This window comes from Tribolium madens, unplaced genomic scaffold (assembly GCF_015345945.1).
Source record: "Tribolium madens isolate multiple individuals breed KSU strain unplaced genomic scaffold, Tmad_KSU_1.1 Scaffold_96;HRSCAF=242;Tcas5.2_LG5, whole genome shotgun sequence".
NCBI classification, from domain to species: domain Eukaryota; kingdom Metazoa; phylum Arthropoda; class Insecta; order Coleoptera; family Tenebrionidae; genus Tribolium; species Tribolium madens.
This window is the reverse complement of record NW_025401068.1, coordinates 10000587-10019588: the sequence shown is the minus strand read 5'-3', so window position 1 is coordinate 10019588 and position 19002 is coordinate 10000587. Positions and strand designations below refer to the sequence as shown.

The 19002-nt window shown below is 33.7% G+C and overlaps 2 protein-coding genes and 1 long non-coding RNA gene across 7 annotated transcripts; 2 read left to right on the top strand and 1 right to left on the bottom strand.

Annotated features, from left to right (window-relative positions):
* The first annotated feature begins 18 nt into the window (after positions 1–18).
* On the top strand, positions 19–18076 carry LOC123012567 (centrosomin-like). Of its 3 annotated transcripts, none has more exons than XM_044410584.1 (10): positions 19–154; positions 8434–8489; positions 11197–11372; positions 11421–11591; positions 11775–11909; positions 11985–12824; positions 14855–14932; positions 14985–16913; positions 16961–17459; positions 17598–18076. In XM_044410584.1, exons 1-10 carry the CDS (start codon positions 99–101, stop codon positions 17837–17839), a joined length of 4182 nt encoding a protein of 1393 aa, XP_044266519.1. In that variant the 5' UTR covers positions 19–98; the 3' UTR covers positions 17840–18076. The 3 variants fall into 3 exon arrangements, with proteins under 3 accessions (XP_044266519.1, XP_044266518.1, XP_044266520.1); XM_044410583.1 differs by lacking the exon at positions 19–154 and adding an exon at positions 3217–3495; XM_044410585.1 differs by lacking the exons at positions 19–154; positions 8434–8489 and adding an exon at positions 10904–11140.
* On the bottom strand, positions 11585–18938 carry LOC123012568 (13 kDa deflagellation-inducible protein-like). Of its 3 annotated transcripts, none has more exons than XM_044410587.1 (3): positions 18627–18937; positions 18377–18576; positions 11585–11707 (listed from the first exon to the last, which is right to left on the bottom strand). In XM_044410587.1, the coding sequence occupies exons 1-3, from the start codon at positions 18676–18678 to the stop codon at positions 11636–11638; spliced, it is 324 nt and encodes a 107-aa protein (XP_044266522.1). In that variant the 5' UTR covers positions 18679–18937; the 3' UTR covers positions 11585–11635. The 3 variants fall into 3 exon arrangements, with proteins under 3 accessions (XP_044266522.1, XP_044266523.1, XP_044266521.1); XM_044410588.1 differs by lacking the exon at positions 11585–11707 and adding an exon at positions 18148–18335 and having other exon boundaries at positions 18627–18938; XM_044410586.1 differs by lacking the exon at positions 11585–11707 and adding an exon at positions 18148–18325 and having other exon boundaries at positions 18627–18929.
* Positions 14365–14771, top strand: LOC123012569. The gene is made up of 2 exons (XR_006413223.1): positions 14365–14608; positions 14676–14771. It is a non-coding gene; the product is annotated as an uncharacterized LOC123012569 (long non-coding RNA).
* Positions 18939–19002: the final 64 nt, after the last annotated feature.

Genomic DNA, 19002 nt, shown 5'->3' with positions numbered 1-19002 from the left:
AAATAAAAATATTTAAACGTCAGTTTAACGGCTTTATTCCTGTGACTGTCAGTGTTAAATGTTATTTTGAGTTTTTCGGTGATTTTTTAACTGAAAATATGGAAGAAAGTGCTCCAGATATGACGACAGATCAGTCGTTGACTTTTGCCGACATGTAAGTCATTCCAACAATGATTTATTTACTACATTTTTCCGAAAAAACACTTCCAGGGCAGATATTTTATCTAAAAGGATTAATGGGTTTTTTGTTAATGATTTTTGCCTCTAAAGTGACCATTTGTCTGTCTTATATTGTAGTTTTCAAGCGTTAACTATGTTTATTTAATTGCAGCCCTGAACTTTATTAAAAATGCAAAAAGTATGTTAATGACGAAATAACAGATAAATATTACAATACAAAAGCTAAGGAAAAATGCATATAGTTGTGAATTCATTTGTTTTAAATTCTAAAGGAAATGATAAAATTATAATTTAAAATAAAAGCTGTTTGAAGCCGCCCTGTCAATAGTAAAATGTTACAGCAAGACTTGCTGAGCAAGTGCAGTTTCAATAATTAACAAAGTGGCCTCTGTCTTTGAAATGAAGTTGGCGACAATGAATTATATAGCGACAGAATGTAGGAACTTTTTCGATTTTTATGTTTCTACATTTTTAATGTGGCCAACTTAATAATTTATGTAGCGGGTGATCACGAATGACTGAATAACAAAATTAAGAGTATTTTTGATGTCTCAGATTCATTTCTCATTTCTAAATGACTGAAATTTTTCAACTTAAAAATTGCCTCTACCAAAATTTTCAATGGCAATATGAGAGGTACTTTTCTGTATTATTTTCCTTTCTGGGGATAGCCTGCATTGCTGGTGTGAAGTGGCAACATTGCAATGATGTTTTTACGTCAAAGATACAGGCTGTCCCAACGGTCCGAAAAAGCTCTATAACTTGTTTATTTTAAGAGATATTGACTTTTTCTTTTTTTTTAGATTATAGTTTGATGTACATTTTAAAAATATTTCGGTTTATATACAATTTCCAATATTAAAAAAAACACTAAAGTTATGTTTTTTTAAATGGAATCTACTCAGTTTGATTTTATTTTTGGATTCTACGCTAAATTACAAATAACTTTTATAGAGGTTGTTTTCATTTATCTGTTATCAATTTTGATTTGTGGCGCTTTTTCACCAGAATTTTTTAAATGCAGGGGTCTGTCTAAAAATTCGTATTTTCAAAATGCTTGCACACAACTTAAAGTAAGTAACGCCATTTGATTCCTGAATGTTTGCCGCATCTTTTAAGTGTTTATTCAACAACCTGCTCAGTGGCATGCGCCTACTACGATTTTTTAAACATGACAAATTAAAAATGTCAAAAACTCATTTTTTTCAAATGGCACCCTCTATTTATTATTGTACCAATCAAAAGATCTTTTGACAAGCTTTCCATCAATATAAGGTTTGTATAGTCTAGTGTAAAATTCTAAGTTGCTATCCTAAATTAACTAAATTTCAAAAAACTTTTCTGTTTTGGACAATAAAAATCGAGTGGGCTTCTGTCATTGTTACAATCTATCAATTTTATTGTGAAGATTATAAGTCCCAAAATGAATTTTACTCGTCAAGAACTCATTAACATGGTATACAGTCTTGGTGAAGCGGATTGTAATATTTTATTGGATCAAAGACTCTACAAATAAAAATACCCAAATGCAAGACTGCCGCAAAGTGTTGCATTTAAAAAATTATATAAAAAGTCGTGTTAGACTATCTTTTAGACGAAGACTGCATACTTGTATTGAAAAAAATGGTAATATTTTTGAACATCTGTTATAAAGAAAATTGTAAAATAGCTTTAATGTTTTTTTTTTTTATTTGTTAATGTTTTTTCATTTTTCTACTAAATTTTGCTCAATATTTTACATTTTCTTCCAGCAAAGAATTTCCAATTCCATACTTTTGTTTATTTTCTGTGCTAATTTTTTTTTGCATAAGGCCCACTCGATTTTTATTGTTCAAAACAGAAAAATTTGTCAAAATTTAGTTAGCAACTTAGAATTTTACACTAGACTATACAAACCTTATATTGATAGAAAGCTTGTCAAAAGATCTTTTGATTAGTACAATAATAAATAAAGGGTGCCATTTGAAAAAAATGAGTTTTTGACATTTTTAATTTGTCATGTTTAAAAAATCGTAGTAGGCGCATGCCACTGAGCAGGTTGTTGAATAAACACTTAAAAGATGCGGCAAACATTCAGGAATCAAATGGCGTTACTTACTTTAACTTGTGTGCAAGCATTTAGAAAATACGAATTTTTAGACAGACCCCTGCATTTAAAAAATTCTGGTGAAAAAACGCCACAAATCAAAATTGATAACAGATAAATGAAAACAACCTCTATAACAGTTATTTGTAATTTTGCGTAGAATCCAAAAATAAAATTAAACTGAGTAGATTCCATTTAAAAAAATATAACTTTAGTGTTTTTTTAATATTGGGACACCCTGTATATAAACCGCAATATTTTTAAAATGTGCATCAAAAACGCAGCTATAATCTAAAAAAAAGAAAAAGTCAATATCTCTTAAAATAAACAAGTTATAGAGCTTTTTCGGACCGTTGTGACAGCCTGTATATCCTACTGACAAATTAGGAAGAGTCCACTGTAGAAAAACAAAAACGAACAGACTTTTTTTAATTTGTCACAAACTAAATAACTAATAGAGTAATAATAATGTAAATACAGAAGTGATTGTACATTATGTAGAAATCAAAAATAAAATTATTAAAGTAAATATAAATAATGATTAAAAGATGATGACACTAAAGTAAACAAAATTTGATATTTCTGAAATAGATTTCGATTAAAAATTTCGAATTTTGAAAAGAAAGTTTCATTTATCGAACTCAAAAACAAAACAAAATTTCATTCTTAAAACACGATCACATTTTTTTACAACACTAGGCAAATAAGATAACTTTTTACTTTATTTTTGCGTAATAAGATGTTCGCCCACGTGTTTTTCCCCCGAAATCGATACACCGTAAACCACAATTTTGATTTCTTATCCAATTTTGTGTCTCCGTCATACACATGGAGTGGAGTTTATTAAATTGAGTGTAGTTTGTCGAGTCTAAGCAGCGCACGCATGGTCCATCCACGACCTGAGGCTGCGTCAAGCCAATCCAAACAATATTTCAGTGGAGTATCGTAGAGAGAATAGAGTGGTGGTAAAATTTAGCCGGTTTTGTTGTGACTACGAAGTTTGATTAATCTTAATTTCCTGTTTTTAAAATTTTATTTTTTTTTGAATGTGAGACAAGGGAGGGAAAAAATGCCTCCTTAAAAAGAATTTTGATTTATGGACGCTTGTGATAGTGGCATAAAAGATTGTTTTCGTGATTGGAAAGAATCATGTCGTTTTTTAATTATAGTGGATTTCATAGCCCCCCTTCGAGGCCTTTGATTATTCCGTCCCCTACAAGTCCATTTTGGTGAGTTTTTTTTAATTATGTGGACGGAAATGGGATGTTGTTTGTAGAGGGTTTAGTCATCGTCTTTAAATGCTAGGGGAGGAAAATTCCAGCGCAGGTCAAAAGGAATTATTTTTTTAAATTTGATGCGAGATAAAAGACTCGTCTTTTGTTAATAAAAATAAAATAAAAACAACATTTTTATAATAATCAAATGATATTCATTATCATTCTATTATTATTTAATGTTGCCAACTTAATTTCAAAGTCTCGGGGAAGTTTAATCAGAAATTGTTTCAAATGTTAATTTCTTTAGCACAATTTGCTAGCCCCCATATGATAACCCTATCTGGTTTTTTATATTTCACCCACATGCCTACATTGACCCAAATTCAACGTGAAAAAAATCAATTGCACGTGCATCTCCACTACCCCATTTTCTCCAATCGACCCTAAAACAGTGCGATCAACTTTACAAGTAGGTGGCCGACGACAGAATTAATAAACTAAATGAAAATGTCCTTGTTGATTAACAACGACATGAACAGAAAGTGCGCTTTTCTCGGCCATTTATGGATGGCTTTATCGGAAAAAGTTGACATAATAATGAGGATGTCGTTGCAGATGGCACGTTTTCTTGCTACAGAAAGGAAATATTATTTGTTGTTGAAGGAAATACGAAGCTTATCTGGAACGATGAGATAATTTATGTGACTTGCTTGGATCTGAATACTTAATTGAAATACGGCGGTGGATGACGCGTTTGGTTTTTGCATCGGTTTTCCTATTTTGGTGGGAAAGTTGCGTAAATTCGCAGTGAATAGTCATAAGAAAACATCAAAGATAAGATATGATTTAATACAACAATATTGGTAAACTTTCAAATAAATTTCTGGAGTTTTGAATAAAGAATTCAAATATGAATCCGATTCTTTAATGGCCAATTAAATCGTTAAATTGTAATGTTTGTACACAACCTACTTTGAAAGAAGTGTTTATGCACCTTTGTCTTGTAACTTTTCTGTCGGCACGTATCATTTACCTTCTTCTAGCTCATTTCGTTACTTTTTTATTTACTTCTTTTCATGTTCATTTTAAGATCCTTATTATTATTAGCCCACGGTTTTAGGTAGTTGTAAAATTAATTATAGTTGTCTGGGCTTACTAAATTAAGATAAAGGGAGTATACAAACATAGCTTCAAAGGATCGAGGGTGAGATAATCTACGACGCAGGATGGAAAATTTACATTTAGATCATTTTGATAAACTGAAAGTTGTCTGGTTTTAAAAACACACGTTTAAAATAGGAAATAAATTGATGACAGATTCATTCTAAGGATAAATCTAATTATTCGGTAACAACAAATAAAATAAATTGATCGTCGATGAATATTTTTTCCGATTTGTTTAATCATTATGGTCCAAAAAACTGGTGGTGTCTTTTGAGTTTGTATTTTTTTGTATCTACAATTTCTTCCAACACTTGCTACGTACCAGTCTCAGCATCCGGCCTGTGAGCACATATTTGAAAAAACTAAAAAAGATATACAAGTCTCTCAAGGTTTATTATCCAGACGCATATTTACGTAAATTTTTGTCGAGTGTAAACATAAAATTTCACTCGATTTGTTTTATTATTCTTGGTAGTATGTAACTTAAGTCACACTTTATTTTGACTGGCAAAAAGTATTATTAACATCGCGTGTCTATTGTTTAGGCTTGATTTCATTTACAACCCTGAAACTTTTGTACATTTTATGGTAGAATAAACTTTATTTATCAATTTTAATTCGGTCAACAAGGGCTTGAACACAATAGTGAATAGATGTAAATGTTTACATTTGTGGATAACGTAATCCAAACTGCCCGAGAGTGATGTTTGTTTATGTTTTATTACATGTTTTCCTGAATTGGCCAGCTGGTGTTGGTGGAACGCGAATGTATTCATTTTCAAGATGGATACTTAATCTTTATCTGGGGATTAAGTGTTGAGAATAATGTGCTTAAAGCTTTCTTTCTTAGATGTACCCAAGAATAGGGTTTATTTTTGCTTACCACAAATTTATTTTCGCTGATAACAAAATTGTTTGTCGAAATTTTGAAACTTTCTAATTGAGTGGTTTGAGTCAATAACAGATCATTACTTCACCTATTTCATATTTAATTGTGCTATTTTTGCATTTAATTTTACAAAAAAATATACCACAATACACTAATTGAAGTATATTTCTGTGACTTCGATTTAATTAAGAATTTGGAAATTTTGTATATAAATTAGTCACCAAGTGGTGAAACACTTCATAAATGTATCAACAAATTACTAATATTGTAATAAAAATTGCTTGAGTGGTAATATTTTAGGTTGGTAAACTGTTGCGATCTCTGACCTGATCCTTTCAAAATAATTATTATTCGTTGTTAAATAAAATAGGCGGTGGCCTTGTTAAGTTCACCCACTTGCTCTTGAAAGGAATCTACAATTCTTCTAACTTGACATAATAGGATTAATGCTAATAGAATTTACTTTGTACATAATATACATATTTTTGGGACATTCTCGAATTGTTTTCTCAGTATTATGTTTCATTAAACAAACGAACAATTAATTTTCTGTATTTATTTTAATGATGGTTTTTATCTGTACGCTAGGTCAAAGTTTAGTGGTGTAATTAGCCATTAGTTGAATTCATTTAACGTTTTTAATTGTTATTAATTATGTAAAAAAATGTTGTGCTAGAAAAATATAATAGTTCTTATCCGCTTCACTTAATTATTGTATTTATTTCTGTTGCGTTTAAGTGAATTTCCTGTGAGAATGGGGAGGATTGATCGATTTATATTTAGAAAGAAAATTATGTAACAAATGGAATGACAGTGTAAGTGTCATCAAAGATCAAGTTCATTGGAGTGCATGAATCAGATCCCCAAATATATCTCAAACTGATTTTTTTCTCTCTTTTAATTGACTAACGACTTATTGCTTCAAACTGTTGATGTATGTATGATTCTTTGTTTATTTTTTTTTAGAATTTGCTCAAAAAAACTCTTACCCACTCAGATGCGTCTATAACACATACTTTACGCTTTTACGTTTTTTATGGTAGTGCTACTGGAAACAAACCAATGTGTTCGAGTATTTTTAGTTTGTCGTATTTGATAGATAACACTAAAACAAAACAGAACTAAGTTCATCTGTTGTTAGAGTTGTTCGATTTCTTCGTTTTTTGATCACTTTTTAAGTTTTTTTTATAATCTCTAAAGAAAAATTTGTTTGTTTCCTGCAAATCATCAGTAAAGTGTATGGGTGTTTATAAATAACACCAAACGGAAGCTTTTTTTTTAACAAAACACAAGCGTGTTCATCCCTAACCATTAACGTATTTTGTCGTCGCATTTTATTTTCTATTTATAAATTCCTATCTACTACGAACTACGCTTACGCCACTATCGATGCAACCTGCGACGTCTGTACTAGTTGACGATAGTGAATTCACACACATTTCTTTAGTTCGTTGAACCTAGAGGAGACCGAAAATCACGGTGGGATACTTCCTGTAGGCGTCCTGGAAGCGTCGCGACGTCAGTGGCAGTTTAAATCTAGGAAATTCCTTGGAATTGGTTGCGGTCATTATGAAATAAACTGTTTTAAATTACTTCAACGAAATAATAATTTCAATTGCTGTTGAAAGGGATACGAGGAAGCTAATAAAAAAATTGTGCACAAACAGGAAGATTCACAATAATTTTTTTCTGAAACAAAATTTCTCTTATTTATCAATACCTAATTGTCTCGTCTTGAAAGTGAAGTGTTAAATATTCATCTTATTGTTGACCTTGTTTATCTTACTTCTGAATATATTTATTTTTATTTAAACTGAAGTAGCTCCACATTATAATTTACGAGCCATAACTCAAACGTAAGTGTTGTTATGAATCTAGCAACTTTTGATGTGCGAAAAAAAGACATTTTACTACTTCAACTATTTATTTTCTATTTTGGTCACAATTTTTATAAGATGTACATAAAAATGTTTTTTGTCACTTCATTATTTTGTTTTAGCTTGAAAAAATTTTTTAACATCTGTTTGGTTTGTTTTGTAATCAATTTGAGTAGTATTTCATCTTAGTGCAACCTACAAGATGTTTTCCGTTTCAATTAAAACGTAAAAGTGTCCCAAAAGATTTACTTCACAGACGATGATGACACTCGGCATACACAAGAGGAAACAAAAAGATCAAAAAGAACAAATCGTTTCGTCTAAATTTAAACAACTCTCTTCATCTCGCACGGTAGATATTTAAAAATAAAATGCAAACATTGTTGTGATAATTTTTTGAACAATAATTAACGAAAGAGTCAAAAATTAACTAATAAACCCATGTTGATTTGTTTCATTTCATTTGACGACCTAAAAATTATTTCCTGAAAATCCCTGAACTATGTATCTGACAAACTTGATATTTTTTAATGTTGTTCTCTGCTTTATTTAACATTTAATGAATAAAATAAATGCAACAAGTCGTCCTTTAATGCCAGTTTGTGTGGGCTTCCGTTCGTTATGTAACAGAATCCCATTTTCACTTATCCATGTGTTTGGGCGTTTTTGAAATGTAAATAAACAATTTCCATTGCATTAACTCGACCATTTTAATTGTTTAAAATTAGGAGTGAGATTCAAAGCAATTAAATACGTATTTGTTTTGTTTTTCACGTGATTGATGAAACAACATCGGCACTGAAAGAACCATTAATAAATTTCAGCGAAGCATCGGAAGCTGTGAAGTTGATTTTTTTGTCATTATTGATCGTGTTGTTTTGATTCATTCGAAACATCTGTCCCAGTTCTATTTTCGTTTCAGGACACGATGGATTTCGCAAATGACCCATTTTGACCATCTGATCTCCTACACACTCACCTATGCACTATGAATGTTAATTGGTTGTTTTTCTGTTTCAGTACGAGTCCTAGTCAGCTACAAGAGGTCACTTTGGACCAAGACAACACATTTTCAAGTAAGTTGATTTCAGAAACGCAAATCTACGAAACGAAAACGAATCCTGAAAGCAGTTTGAATGCCAAATAATAGCTTGGCACAAATATTTCGTTTAATGTAAAAGTTTTGTCAGTGTTTGTGTTTGGATAACACTGATTAAAGTCAAAGAATCAATTGGATTGTTGCCGCCTTGTTGTTTCATTTCCGGTTGAAATCTACCCCACCTAGGATTATTTAATAATAATATTCTTGGTTGCGGTTGGTTTGACATTATGGAACGACAACGGGTGCTACTAATTGTCCTGAAGACGATGTTTTTATTAATTAGGCGCTTTGTGCGCCACCGTTTTGGCAGACTTCCATACTGGAATGACAAACAACAATTTTGGAACGATCAGAAATAGCCGTTTCAAGGGCGAAATTTCGATAAGTGCGCTTCAGTCTTTCAGCATGTTATGTAAGAGGTTACATAGTACAGTGCAACGTAATCAACTTCATTCGCACAAATGCATCTTTTTGCAAAAAAAAGGCCACAATTAATTCAAATTAAAAAAAAAAATGTTTTTTCTGAAATCTTTAAATTTATTATTTCTTTCAATTATACAAGGTGCGCCAAAACTCGCTCCCCAGAGAAAAATGCCACATAAAGTAAGATACCAGGACCATGGAAAAAGTGTTAAATTTTTGAAGTTGAGAGTTTAAATTTTGCACTTTGACTCTATTTATTTTTGTTGGAAAAATAGTTTTCCAAGTTTTTTTGCTACAGGTTATTACAAGAGGAAATAAGGAAGCTGTATCCTAAATTGTAACTCTGTTTGATGTTATTTGTGGCTTTTATTGGTAAAATTTTTGTACCTTCTCGTAAAAAAACATAGGTATACAACATTATCAGTACCATTAAATAGACATAAAAAATGTCAAAAAATAAATGTCAAAATTTTTTGACAGGATTTTTTTAACATTTTCTCCATGTTCCTGGTATTTTATCTTACTTGAAATTTTTTTCTGGGGTGCGAGTTCTGGCGCACCCTGTATAAAATTTTGAAAACTTACTTTACGGACTATCAACTTTACGGACAATTTCACTAAAATTAATGAAATGCATGAGACCGAAAAAGTGTCACTACGGACTATTTTATTTATTTACGGATTTTTTAATTTGAACTTTTTTTTTGTATCTCTAGATACTCGTATTTAATAGCAGAGAAAAGAATGTACCTCTTGGAACTTCTTATACCATATATTTTATTAAAATAAAATTGTTTTGATTTAAATTAAAATGTGGGCGTTCAACAATGGTATTCTGCGTATTTAGTGGTCGTTTTACATACCATAAAACATTACAAATTAGCTTTGTTTTTTTTGGGCGAGGTGAAAAACTGCGATTAGTTCGCTAACTAGATCATCATTAATATCACATTTTAAAACAAGCTGTATTAAAAAATAATTAAGCCGTAGGCAACGATTCTAAATGACAAATTCGAATATAAAAATGAGAAAATCGGGGCATTTTACATCAGTTGAGTGCAGACATCAACAGCAACAATGTTCACTGTGAGTAAAAAAAAAGTTTTAATTTTGCTTATACTAGTTTGTGATACTTTTAGAATTTTTTCTATCTTGTTGCCTTGTTGGCCGCTGCTAGCGCTGATCTTTTATCAAATCCTGTACTTCAAACTACCGTCACCGGTGAATCTGGTACCATCACTGAAGAAAGGGTTTTACCTGTTGCACCTTACGTGCTAGGAGGCAGGTCTATTTTACCTGTATTTCCCCAACCATCTGTGCTACCATTTGTTCCCATCACTTCTGTCATTCCTGAAACACCCGTTGCTGAAGTGAAGGAATCGAAAGATTCCGTAACCGTTGAAACGCCTGAAGTTAAAACTACTGCTCCTGTTTTGGTTCTCCCAGAACATCCAATTCACTCCTTGTATGGATATTACCCATACCAGAGCCCATACTATGGGATTAATGGATACTATTACAGATACTACTAATTCTTGGTTTTGTTAATTGAATAACAATAAAGGAATAATAAAAAATATATTGCTAAAAAAGGTTTTTATTTTTCTAATTTCAACTGAAAAAAATGTTCTAAAAATAGAAACGGATGTGTTAATCGTAAATTTTACCGACCTATCTTAAATCGGTTTATCTCCACAAACACTGGATAATTTTAGCTATAATAGCTGCCTTTTTGCAGGATTTAATAGTAAAAAACAAAAAGGGTGTTTGTAGCTTGGCCCGGAAGTTACACTAGACAGATTCCAATCTCTTCGAAATAAATTTCTTCAAGACACACCCTCAAAAACCGTAATTGCCTTCTTCATTGTTCGAAAACCACGACACCGTGATGCTCTAATTACATTCAATCATGGGCTTGCACCCTTCTTTCCTTATCAAAATCAAATTATTTCGGAAAAATTTTGTTTTTGACATTATTTTTGACACATTTTCGATGTCACCATTGTAAATTGTCCGTAAATAATCCATCATAAGCTTTCATGGGTCCTTGTTAATTGCCCAACGCTCCACTTCTCCCTTTTCGACAACAAGTGGAGGTGAAAATGGCTAAAGAATTTATTAAAGCCGTGATCGAAAACACGATAATGGAAGACAAGTCTGAGTTTGAAGCGTCGGAATCCTGCGAAGAAGTAGAAATAGAAGGCGCGAGCGAATCTGTCACGTGTTTTAGTATTGACGACGTATTTTTTTACTTGCAGATTCCATGGGTGGACCAATGCGGGGCAGGTCCGTCAAAGAGTTCGAAGAGCAGCTGTCAAATCTCAAAAAGGAAAATTTTAATCTCAAACTCAGGATTTATTTTTTAGAAGAAAGGATGGGTGTCAATTTTAATCTAGACAAGGAAAATGTAGTTAAGAAAAACGTTGAATTAATGGTGAGGCAAAGAAGTGGGTTTTTTGATAATTCCATGACAATATTACAGGTTGAAGTGGAAAGTTTGAGGAAAGAAGTTCAGGAAAAGCATGATTTACTGTGTCAAGCTGTGAAGGCAATGGAGTTGGAAGATGAAGAACACAAAAAACTGGTAACCGAAAAGGAAGAGATGCTGACGGAGGCCCATCAGGAAATCGAAGATCTGAAGTCACAGCTACTTGTGAGTTCTATTTATTTGCTTTAACAATATTACAGTTTTCTGTATTAAATTATTTGTTGTCCAGTCCGTTCGCTGGAACAAGAACGATGTTGTCTTTCGCAGGTTTTTCTTGCAATCTGAAATTATATTAGAAAATATTAAAGCCAAAAATTATAAAATTCTTTTTTCTTCTTTTTTTTTCAGGATGCTAAAACGGAAAGTGAGATAATGTCGGCCAGGACTCAATCCGATTACTACGCATCTCAAGCATTCAGTTTACCAGACACTTCAAGTGCCCTGAAAGAGCTTCAAGATAAAATTAAATCCCTGGAAGAAGAGGTATTTCTTTGGTTTCTTTTTGTGGTGTCAGTTTTTGTTTTGTGCGTGCGATTAAAGTGTTCGTGTGTGTTTCAGCTGCAACAGGAGAAGGGAAACAGTGCCGCAATTCAACTAATTCTCGATCAGAACGATAACAAAATCAAGAGTTTATCATCACAGTTGGAGGAAGCGACGAAAAAACTCGATTATCGCATCCATGAATTCGAAGATATGAGTTTTCAATTGGCAGAGGCCAAGGCGAAATGCCAAGGCTTGCACAAGAAACTCGAGGAGAAGTCGCAAATTGTGAGTGAATTGTCATCTGAAAACGATGAGTTGCGAAAACGTCAAAATCTCTTCTCGTCGGATTTGGAGAAAGAACGAAAACGTTATGAAAAGTTGAGAGCGAGCAGTGAGCAGAAAATCGCCGATTTGCAGTCGAAATTGGAGGCCTCTTTGGCCGAATTGAAGAAAAGTCAGGACCTTGTGGTGTCTAAGAGTCCTGGCCGCCGCCCCGGATATACTGATGCCGATTCCTTTTCAGTTCAAAAACCAACAACACCTTCTGGATCTCCGTCGAAAGACACATTCCTTCTTCCAACACTCCCTTCGCCGGTAATAACGCCCACTTCGTCCCCCTCACCCTCTGTCAATTTCCCCTTTGATCATAATAATCTCGATGTCAAGCAAATTATTGAACAACTGAAGAACGAACGCGACTCTCAACACCAGAAAATCGTCAAGCTTAAAGCCGAACAAATGAAAGCTTGCAAGATAATCAAGAGTATGATCGATTCAAGGAATAAAACCAACAATGAAATCACCACTTTGAAACAGAAAAACGAACAACTTGAAAGGGAACTAGAAGGGGTGGTTTCAAGAATGCAAACGGAGGGCGAGAGGGTGTCTCGCGGCGGCGAATCTTTGTCCAATGAGGTACTAGTTCGTAATTGCTTCCCGAAAGGGGTGTAGATTTGGCTTTTTTGCATGACTGTGATAGATTTGCTTCCAATTTCGAGTATTTGTACAGGTCGAGTTCAAGATGTTTTCTACACGTTGGTTTCAATACTTAGAAACATTAAATTTGGCGAATGTTAAAAAAATACATACGAGTTTGTCAAGTACGTTGTGAGGAAATGTTTAATGTTAACCAAAACTTGCTATTTGTATCGTGTGGGGTGAGCCGTAAAGGACCGTGGAGTACAGTTTTCAAAAAATTACCCTGTTTTACTTATTGTCTGAATATGTTGTGTTTTTTTATAAATAAAGTTATAAGCTAATCTACTTGATTTGAGGGTTTACGTATTTCTTGCTAAAAATACAAGTGATTTGTTGCAAACTAACTCATTGCTGATAATTAACAAACGAGTTCGTTAATTAGAACAATAAGTAGAGTGATTAACAAACGAGTTCGTTCAAATGTTTCCATTTATTTCAGCATATAAACTTGATATTAGCAATTTTTATTACAATGTTCCCTAATGATTCCTATTAAGCAAGTGCCTGTAATATACTTCAAGTAAATAATAATGATTTATTAACGCCAAACAGCTTTAACAATACGATAATAGTACAGATTACAATTCAACAAAAGAGAAAAAGCAAAGAACAAAATTTCATGACAGCTACATTTTAATAAACCTCTAACTTTCTTTTTTATTGAGTTAAATAATAATAATTAAACTAAACGAGTTTTTCAAGATTTTTTTAACATTGATAAATTTTGTATAATCTAATCAAGAAAAAACGTTCAAATGGTCCATCAAATCTCTATAAATAATTAAGTAAGATATATTTCATAAACACACCATTTCTGTGTACTGTTACGAGGAGAAAAATATCATTGTTATTACTTCTAAGTAGTTTGTAATAATTTTCTTGCAAAAGTCTTCAATGATTTAATTTTTTTTGGGCCAAAAGGCATCTATGGTACTTTCTTTATAGAAGAAAATAGATACTTCATTACTCAAACAAAAAATAATGAGGTAAAAGCTAGAAGTACACACCGGGGCGGGGCCTAATTTTGCGCGCACACATTGGAGGGCAAACGAACCAGAGTCGTCCTTTTTCGGCAAATTTCTCATTACATCCCATGGTTTGAAAGAAATTTTTGAAAGATTACCAACTTTGACAGAAAAACAGATATTTTACCATTTTAACGAAACGTGATTCTAAATAAAAGTAAAATAGTATACAGTGCCCAGCGGGAATGTTGTTACCCATTGGGGTAACGATTGTAATATAGTATTAATTAGCCCTTTGCTGGTCATTGATTTGAAAATCTCTCCAAGAGTGCTGATATTCAAATCATTGAGTGTCATTTTGACATTTTTAATTATTACAAAATTTCAGTGTTTTTATCGATATGCTTGGAGTAACTTTGTCAAAGAGAACCTTTAAAAATAAGTTTACAATTTTTTCTAATTTGTTGTGCCCAACCATGGACGAGCATCGTTTAAGAATAAGACAGGTGTAAAATATTTGTAAATTCTTTTGGCTTTCGCTAACTGAAGCTTCTGTATCCGCTTAGCTTGAAACGTAAAAGTTCAGCCAGGCTATTTATAAACCTACCTAAATAACATCGAGTTCATTCCGTAACTTCTGTGTTTCTTAACCCCAGTCACAATTCCCCCTTTGGCGTTAGAATAGTTAAAAATGAGACGGTTTAGCTTAATTAACTTGTTATGGTAGTGATGTTTTCTTGCGTAATATGTAAAAAGGTATTGTAGATTACTTATTGTAGCTAATTAAGGTGTGGAATTTGTGCTTGATTAGCTTGCTTTTTAGGCATGGTGGGTGACGCGACAAAGACAATGAAGTACACCTCAATGTAATATTTTTTGTCTGTAATTAAGTTACAACAATAAACGCATGCAAGTTTTGGTTGTTGGTTTTATTTTTTTATTTCGTTTGTCTTTGTGTGGTGTTTTTTCTATTTACGTTCACTAAATCTGTGTTTTCACTAGAATTCAATGGAGGAACAAAGCGGAGAGTTAATTGAGCATTACAAAGCTCTGACTGATGAACTAGAGGAGAAGAACAGGGTTAGTACCACCACTACCACTTCTTTTGAATAGTTTCACATTAAATTTCTAGATTTTGACGGCTACTTTGGACGCGAAAGACAACCAAATGAAGCGATTGCAAGACCAGTATGAGGACATCATGAAGAATATTAAAGAAAAAGAAGAACACATTGTCGATCTTGAATTTGACTTATTGACAGCAAACCAGGAAAAAGGAGGTGAAAAAGAGGAAATCGAGCGTCTCAAAGCAATCCTTGTGCAACGCAACAGTGATTTGCAAGGACTCGTCAATAAAGAACTGTGGGAGAAGAATCGTGAAATCGAAAAACTCCAAAAGAAACAAGCGTCAGAAATAGAAAAACTCCGAAATGACTTGACTACAAGAGAGAAACAATTGAGTTTGATCAAGGAGAAGATTTCCGAATTGGGAATTGAAATCGACATTCAAAACGGGGGAATCTGTGTCGAGAACCACCTACAAACCGAATTAGAAAAATCCGAAAAATTGAGACTGGAAGCGAATGAAGTTTGTGCAGTCTTGAGTCGAAGACTAGAGGAATTGGCTATCTTCCTCGATTCTTTGTTGAAGCAAAAATCGGTTTTGGGCTTCTTGGGCAACAAGGAAAACCAGAGAATACGTCACATCATCGACCAGAGTCTGGATTTGTCCAGATCTTTCACCATGAGCATGATTATTAATCCAGATCAAAGCCTCCTCCAACTCACAAACATTTCCAGTTTTTTGAATGAGACGAATCAAACTGACACTAGTAGACTCAGTTTAACGTATAAAAGCCATCTTTACAAGAATGACGATGGTGATAATGCACAAATTATTCAAACTTTGCGCCAACAAATCGTTAATCTGAAATATGAACTCCAATTGCGTGACGTCGAGTTGAATAAAATCACAGTTTGTGACAATTTCACGGAGATTTCGTCCGAAAAAGACGAACAAGATTTGGACAAGCCTAATTTGAATACAACATCGACGACTTTAAAGTATAAGAGTGATAATCAATCTGAGTCCGAGGCGTGGTCCGAGCCAGATCGTTCGGTTTCACGTGCCCGAATCGGTCTTTTAGATGGAAGTTTGAAATCGAATTCGAGCAAAAAAATAAACACTTCAACTGACTCGACCGAAGATGAGGAAGATAAAAGTTCACATACTTCTAAAAAAAGTACACTTAATGAAAGTCGCACAACTATATTGGAATTGCATAGACAAGTCTGCGAACTCAGTCAGAAATTAAACGAAAAAGAAACGGCTTATTGCGACGCGATGAAAAACAACAGTAAACTCAAGCAAGAATTGGACAATTTAGAAATCAAACTGACTGAAGCCCAACAAGATAAAATAGAATGTGAGAAGAAAGTACAAGAGCTTGACGAGAAAGATAAAAAGATTGAAATGGAAAAGGAGGAAGCATTGCAACTTGCGAAAGTAGCAGAGGAAGCTTTCGAAGTGGCGAAAAATGAGGTGAAGATTCTCGAGGGGAAGTTAAAAGAGAAACAGGAAGAAATGACCGAATTGGAAGAGGAGCTTCGAAACGAGTACCAGAATCAACTCAAAGACCAAGTGAGGCATTTGGAGGAAGAATCGTTGAAGAAATTGAACGAAATACAAAGCAGTGCTGAGCTCGAAATTAAGACGCTGCGTAACACAATTCAACAGTTGCAAGCCGAATATGAAGTAAACTACGTGAAGAAATGCCAAGTTGAGGAAGCACTTGATGAAATTGATCGATTGAAGAACGAAGTTGATTCTTTGGAAGAACGTTTGGAAGAAATGACTGGAGAAGAAGAACGCACTAATAGGAAATTCACAGAATATGAGGAAAGAATCAATAGTTTGCGTTGTGATTTAGATAATGCGACATTGCAGTATTCGGAAGCCGTTTTGGACAAGACTAAAATAGCCAAGGAAAAGGCACTAATTGAGCAAGAACTCAATCGAAGTGTTTTGAAGGAAATTGATACGAAAAAGCGACTAGATGAGGTTTGTTTTTCATATTGGTGACTTGACTTGACTTGAAATTTTTTAAGGTTGAAAATGAGCTTCAAGAGTTGCGCCAGGCTCATCAGAGGCAAGTGTCGTCACTACAAGTGCATAAATCGAAACTTGAAGTGCGTGTTAGCGAATTAGAGTCGTCCAATGCGGAGTTGCACAATAGACTTGTTAAAATTCAAGCGGGTTGTGGCGATGTGAATTCGGTGTCTTTAACAACACCGAATTTCGTCAATCAGATTGTGTCGTTTAGACGCCAACATTCGGACAATTCCGGGTATTTGTCCGAAGAACAGATCGTAATGGACGATGGGAGAGGAAGTAGGAGTTTCAGTAGATTGGTATCGAACCAGAATTTTGATATTGAAAGACACGAAGCGAATTCTTCGCCTGATTTGGGAATTGAGAGTGACCATGGCAGGTTTTCCAGTTTGGAGACGCACCTCAACGTACAGAGGCCGTTATTGCAGACTTTGGAGTTGACCGAGTCGATGAACAACTTGCTCGATGTCGAGAGCAATCAAGACGAAAACTGTGGTAAGTTTTGGTGGTCAAGTGTGAGATGAAATTAAATGATTGATGGAAATAGGGAGAAGCTCTTCGAGATTTGTTTTTTGTAATTTCCCATTTGGGAATTGTCATTACCAGAATTAGTGCGAGTTGGTCTTTTTGTAGATGATGTGCATTGCTGTCAGAAAACGCTGGAAATGGCCCACGAGAACAACGATTTGAAGCGGAAGTTGCTGAGGACGAGGAGAGCGTTGGAGGAGACTGTGACCCAATTAACTTTAGCAAATCAACGGAAAAAACAAGTGGAAAAAACCATTTGCAAACAGATTCATAAAACGAGTCAAGTGCTACGAAAGGCCAAAGCTAATTTAGATTCAGGCTCAGAGACTGATGCGTATAAAAAATAATCATTTTACATGTCACTTTTGTATATTGTTTAAGTTTTAGTAAATACGTTTTCTTGTTTGTATTTCTCATTTTTAAGTAGGACGTAAGGACTGGAATGTGATATTTCCTGTGTCTTCTTGTGCCAACAGTGTACAAAATTGTGTAGTTCATAGAATTTTAAGCAGTACCTATTGTGATATAAGCGTATTTTTGAAATGTGAAGTTCGCCAATTATAGGTTTTTGATTTTTCTAGAAATTGCAGTATTTTTAAACCCCTTCAACCAAAATATGGAAAGTGGGTAGACAGGTGCACTAAGTACAGTTAAAAATTAGTAAAAAAATATATTGACACACGATTGAATAACAAAGTAGCCTCAGTTTAATCGCAATACGGATTTGTGGCTTCGTCTAACTTAGGAGAAATCTCATTCTTGTTGACAACAACACTAAGTTTGCTGGCTTCTGTTTGGGCTAGGTTTAGCAAAATTTGACTGGTCTCTAAAATCTACTGAAACCTGGGCTAACCTCATCTGAAACTGTTATTTACATTAATTACCTTTTTAAACCCGGCTTCTGTGTCCTGAATTGTTTTTTCATAACTCTCACACAGCGACCGATGTTTTTCTAAACTTTCAGTAACCACATTCAATTTATCTCGCATCAGGTCCATATTTTTCTCGATGGATTGCTTCTCTTGTTCTTCCCGTTTTACAATTATTAACATCTCATTCCTTTTCATTTTCAGGTCTTCTAAACCTGAATTTTTTAGGTTAGAGTGCGTCATCTTCAAATCTTGTTTTACTTACATTTTACTAATTCCTGATTGTAGGTCTGCAGAGTTGCGCCGTGCTGAGACATTCTGTTTTTGATTTTTCAGGATTTTAAAGTTTGAAAACTGAAAATTTTGAATTTTCAACCTGTCGAAATGACGTTTGTTGGGGTTTCAAAATGCGCCAATGGGTGCTCACGTAGCATAGCAACCAATCATAGAAATGGGCGCAAATTTTGAACGCAAATTATTTTTTCACATTTTATTGTTTAATAAACGCGATTCACATTATCAAATTTATCTCAGTGACTAGATTGATGTTTTTTGTTCGATTAACTGTTTATTAACATCTCGTCACAGAACACCTACAAAATAGAACGCATACTTGTGGCGTCATCATACGTCTGGCCCGT